The 6,198-nt window shown below is 40.6% G+C and overlaps 1 protein-coding gene across 1 annotated transcript; it reads left to right on the top strand.

Moving 5' to 3' along the window:
- Positions 1-823: 823 nt before the first annotated feature.
- Positions 824-5,926, top strand: LOC139720319 (uncharacterized). Its single transcript, XM_071631683.1, has 2 exons — positions 824-1,020; positions 5,284-5,926. Exons 1-2 carry the CDS (start codon positions 824-826, stop codon positions 5,924-5,926), a joined length of 840 nt encoding a protein of 279 aa, XP_071487784.1.
- Positions 5,927-6,198: the final 272 nt, after the last annotated feature.

The following is a 6,198-nucleotide window of genomic DNA, read 5'->3' as shown; positions in this document are numbered from 1 at the left end:
AATAGAAAAGTACGAACTGTTGTTATTGGTCATTAACAGATGCGGGTTGAAACTCCACTCGAATGACAGTATGATAGTGTGAAAGGCGTAGTCATTACCTATCCTATTATTCTAGTTTAAAAGGTACTAAGATATAGCGTTTAAACAGGATAAAAGAAAACGACTGAGATCCTACTTAACCTTTGATTTTAACAATTGTTTTTAATAAAGGAAATAAAAGGGGAAAAAAGGACGCCCCCTAACTTTTTGAAAGGCGGAAAGTTGCGTTGAAGCCGAAGCTTTTTCTCTCCCTCTCTTTGCTTGTCAGCCCATGAAACCCGGAAGTGGGAACAAAATTTGCACGGGAGCACTTTTTTTTTTTTTTTTTTTTGCTTGCCAGCTGATCAAACCCGGATATGGCAGCAGAAATATTTTATGCCCCCCTTTACGGAATTCCTGGATCCGTAAATGGACACACAGAGTTTGAATAGTACTGCTTCAATGAGAGTATAGGGAAGAGATACTCAATTTTTCAATCTATTGACAAATCAGGAATCAACACAAGAAATCAATATTCATCTTCATTCATTCACTGGAAAGAGCAGAGTGCCTAACCCACTGAGTAGTCCGCGACCGCACCCGTAATATCACGCACAAATCGAGCATGCAATATATCCTCTTTTACATCTGAACCAAGTCTTACAGTATCAGCTGAAAAAGTAGAAGTTATGCAGGATTGTACAAACTGCTCTAATGGACTTTAGAGCAGGATGACCTGCTGGTACCATTAAACATACCAGTACCCTCCCGAGGGAGGCACAGGTAAGATGGGCATGTCCTGCGCATGGATGACCAACGCATCCCCAAGCTCCTTTTGTATGGAGAAGTAGCAGAAGCGAAGCGCCAAGTCGGACGTCCCAAGCTCCGATTCGAAGATAACCTGAAGGCCTCCCTAAAGAGCCTCGAAATTCCTGTCGGAACTTTGGAGGAGCTTGCCTTAGACCGACCGCTATGGCGCAGTCTGATCAGCAGTGGTGCCAAGTCAGCCAAACAGCATCACAAAAAACAGCCGAAAACAAACGGGTAGCACAGAAAGTGACAGCTAGATACTCCATTTAACCACCCACTGCACCGGCTCAAATTGTGGGATCTGCGGCCGACAGTTCTGCGCTCAGATTGGACTTATCAGCCACCTTCGAACACTCTAGGCCAATCAACCGAAAAGAAGAAGACATGGTCCTCATCCATACCGATGGACGAGCAACAACACAGGATAATCTATAGCACATCCACAGTGTATGAACAGGACAAGTTGATGTTTAAACAATGTAACGGCCGTGCTGCAACCATGGAGCTATACACCTTATGTAGCTACTGCTCCATGCTGCAACTGATTCGTATCGTGAATTGTTCTGTGACTTTCGATGTACGTCTAATGCGTCATCCATTTGCTCCTCCTGCATTTTGTCCGACGGGTATTTGGTTCATATTCGTTTCTCATGCGTTTGCTCACGTTCCAATGTCCAGTACACAGTTGCCCCAATTTGTTTTTTTCGTTTTGTTCTGCCCCTAGACCGTGCATGCACTCTCCTCTGAAACGGAAACGTTGCACTCCGTCCACCGGATTGACGATTTGAACAATGAATGAGCAAAATATTGCCCGTTTCGTGTACGGTGTGGCTATATCTGCAAATTGTGACAGGGGCTTAAGGGGTAGGACACTCCACGAACTGATGAGCAGTGTCTGATCATGTACTTGTAAGTTAATGTCACACAGAGGGGTGAGTGCATTCTTTTCTTCAGTATGTTTTATTTAATTTCCCTCGAAAACTTAGTAATCAAAGTAAACCGTACAACAGCTACTAGGTGTTACAAAAAAAAAAAAAACATTTCCCACTTTTGAGCCTCAATAGTTCAAAAACTGTACATCAGATAACACTGGCATTGATATGAGAAATAGCTGAATAGTTTACAATTTTGTTGGAGGTGATTTGAATTATGAGAGCATGAATCAATTTCGTTAAATCCATGATTGATTTTAAAATTAAGTTCCTGGTTTTGGTCACATTTGAACCCTCTGCACAAAATTGAACTTTACACAAGAACCAATGATGTGTATGTGAATGTGAGCTTACAATGACCCTGAACAATAGACATGAATAACACGAATATCACCTTTTCAGAACTCGGCTGACTAGGCTTCTGGGATGGCACATGAATGTGATAATCCATGATGGATTGCCCTGGGCACTGCTAGTTTGAATTCATGGTAAAGGGTAAAATGCATGCACATGAAAAGAATAAGCACATGTTTTCATGTGCTTGCATACACTACATTTCAGGATGAATAAAGACTAGCTGTGATAGTGGAATTTTTCATGAACATGAAATAGAGCATTCCAATTCTGGCCATTGTTCAGTACCATTGCCAGGGTTTTAATCACACACTCCCATACACATCAATTGACCCCTGTGCAAAAACAAAAATTTTGTACAGAGGATGGAACAGAGCAGATTCTGGAACTTAACTTAAAAATAAATCTTGAATTTCATGAAACTGGTTTATGCTATCAATTTTAAATTACCTCTAACAAAATTGTACACTATTCAGCTATTGCTCATATCAATGCCAGTTTTATCTGATATATAATTTTTGAACTATCAAGGATCAAAAGTGGGAAATGTTTTTTGTAGCACCTAGTATGATAATTGATAATTTTCAATTTGTATTTTAATTTATGTCATATATATTCCTTGGTGAAAAATACAGTAACATTAAAGGGGCATCCCGGACGATTTTCATGATTTCACTTCATGTAGTACATAAATCAACAGCTCCAGATATAGATTCGTGGAATTTATTGTTGCCCTTGAGCAGAGAAACCAATAAAATGAAAATCTTCAACAAATTACACTGAACAGTGTTGATGACATCAGAGCCTCACATATTTCAGAAATGTAGCAGTGTAATTCCATTACAATACCCCCTGCTTAACAAGTACACCTGTGAAGAATCTATGCATTCCTTATTATTTTGTTCTGCTTCCTAGAGCCCCAACTCATGCATTCTTATGGTGAGGCTGACATGTCATCATCCTTGTTCATTGCAATTTGTTATAAATTTTGGAAACATTCTCATTTCTCATACCGATCACTATACATTCAGAAATTCTGTACTCGGTTCAACTAATTTATAGTTGTTCAGGTGTAAAAGTCTGAAAATCATCCGGAGGTCCCCTTTGATTATAATGGTGACAACAATAGTAACCATAAAAATAATAATGATAATAGCAACAGTAATAGTAATGATTGTATTTTAAAAAATGGCAGGGACAAGATTAAGTAAAATAAATAATGCTTAATTTTTGAACGCGTCCCAAGTACTTAGCTATTCCAAAACTTGACGTGCTTTATTCAACCACATTTATTAAGTCATCAAAACTTGACCTGGTTGTAGAGTGGGATTTTTTTTTCTTTTTGCAAAACACATTGCCTCAGTCCAATCGAAAGTACACATGGTGAGACAGTCGATGTAATAAAGATTAGGTAATCTATATCATTTACCATTTGTTTCTTCACATCATTATAAATGGAGACAAGAAGACAGGATTCCAGCATGCGTGTCAGAATTGGCGAACACAGGTCTGTGAGGGTTAAGTAAACGATCAATACTTAAAATGAACTCTCATGTAGGCACGTATGCGCAAATGAAACACTCGTTTAAAGGTAGGCTATGATTGCCTCAAGACGCAGGAAGCATAACCAAAGAAAATAAATGAACTTGTACGACTCTTGAACAAAAAGCATGTGATGTGCTACATCAAATCTATTATCACTCGTTAGGATATCAGGACGTATGTGAAGATACTACGCTTTCAAATCAGGGTAATGCCACCAGAGACGATTTGTAAAGCAAAAGCGATAAGATTTGCTTGGCACCAAGGAGAACGACTTGCTAACACTAAGGTGAAATCATTTCAGAGACAACATGCCGAATATTCAATCATTTGGCGATTCGTCATACAGCTATAATGTTACATTGTTAATTTGTTTACTTGGAAGCACGGGACTTTGTTTCGCCTTCCTGTCAATCATTCCTCTTCAAATGGATGGCATTTCATCGTCAATCGCATTTTTCAGGAGAGTGTGCTCTGGGGTGGTTTCATTCGCCGCCTTTACAGTTGGTTTGTATCTCCTACGCCATCGGAAAAAATTACACCGAGAAGGATATGTCCTATGGCCGATGCGCTGCCACCACTGCGCCCGACTAACTGGTCTGCGACCAAAATGCAGCACATTATATATCGCAGCCCAGTACAGAAGTAGATTTACGACACTGCAGAGACCCGGACCATCTCCATCGTTATCCACGATACCATCGCGTCCACATGAACCTTGTGGAATGGACTCTGCTGTTTGTGGTCCACACGACGATACTTCTTCGTCGGACGCTCCATACGCGCCAAAAAGTGACGAGCATTCTTCAGATTTCAGCTCTCAGAGGGAGAACTATTTTCCTCGCAGAAATTCATGTTCCTCATCAACTCATTTACGGCGATGCGATGCAATTATAAATGAAGCCTCCCTGGTTGAGCAGCCCACCTTCAGCGCTAACCGTTCTATAGTGAATTTGTTTAATATGTTTGGCATCTGGGCAGTCATTGGAGTCGTGTGTGTCTCCATAGGGAGATTTGAATGTGAGGATTCAGTCTTGTCTCTTATAACCCATGAATTTGTTGATATAGCTCAGTTACTGCTAATTCTCCTTGCATCATTTGTTTTCACTAGCTTCCACGACGCTGCATTTGTAGCAACAACCGCAAATTCCGTCGTGGTTGCTGTACTTGTGTCTGGTGGGTTATGGGTATACTGTGTACAGATCATCTTGCCACTGCAACCGCTTATGAATACTACTTACGAACAACCGTGCTTTTTGAATGGTACTATTGGGAAATTATACGACTTTGGACAGTCGACGATGTTACCGGTGTACACAGAGGGTACTATAATTGCCACTGCGTTGTGTTTGCAGATGTGGAACGCTCTGATACCAAAATCCGCGTTGAAACGTGATGACACAGATTCTCAACACCAAGAATGGGAGGGGCATTGTCTTTCTTTCCAACTGAGAGATGTACAAATTAATTTTTGGTCTTATTTTAATCACATGTGCTGGCCAAGTCAGATGCTTACTATAGGTGAAACGCAACATCTACTTTCGGGATCGTTTGTCGAGATTCTGACTTACGTATATAGGGCCTGGACAATTACCCTTTTCCTGGGAATTTCTTACTTTGCACTGAGTATTACGATTATCGAAATTCCCACCTTGCTTTCTTCTCCTTATAAAAGGGATACAGTTGTCTGGAGCATAGAGATTGCCTTCCTCATCCCTCTGATTATTCTCCTAGTAAAGGAGTCAAAAACCTACAGGAACACCCTTTCTCTGACCGTAGATTCCAGAGCATTTCCCGAAAGAAAATTTAGAGGTCATGATGTGCTTCTCCTGCTCTGCACCTGCGGGATATTCAGTCAGAACTTTTTTCGCTCTTGTGCAGCTGTCGGCCTCCTCGTCAAAGGTGGCTCGCTGTCAAACGACGATATACTGTTATCTGTCTCGGCAATTGTCTACTCTCTCGTCATAACGATTGTCATCTGGCTGACTGCGACTTTTTTGTTTGACATCCAACGATACTCCAAGGCGACTCCTCAGAGAACCAAGTGGAATCTTTCCTGTCTCATTTACATCATTGTCATGAATGGGATGGAGTGGGTAATCAGAAGTTTTACAGCAGAAAACTGGGTGATTCACACTCTGTTTTTCGGGAACAAAACAGGAGAAGTGATTGGCGTTCTTTTGGATCCCTTTTCAAGTCTGTACCAGTTGCATACGGCGATGATTGCCTACGAAATTTACAAAGTTATCACGCGACACAATTTATTATAGATGAGGCAACTTGATAGTCAGAATTTAATGCTGTAGTACTGATCCTCGACATCCAAGATACCAGTCGGTTTACCGGTTTTACGTCTTCGTTTTTACCGCATCTTAATCTTCGTCTTTTTGTGTATCAAACCAATGTGTAATGTCGAATATGTGTATGGACATATTTTTGTACATAATCATGATATGAGAAGCGAGGGTAGTATTTCAATGTTTCTATTGACATTAAATTGTAGGCGGATTTGTATATCTGTTCTGATATTTGGAACGAGGGA

The sequence above is a fragment of the Diadema antillarum genome, unplaced genomic scaffold (assembly GCF_040938485.1).
Source record: "Diadema antillarum isolate AM-2024a unplaced genomic scaffold, OU_Dant_1.0 scf00000126, whole genome shotgun sequence".
In the NCBI taxonomy this organism is placed as follows: Eukaryota; Metazoa; Echinodermata; class Echinoidea; order Diadematoida; family Diadematidae; genus Diadema; species Diadema antillarum.
Note: the sequence above shows the minus strand (reverse complement) of the source record. Positions and strands in the feature narration are given on the sequence as shown.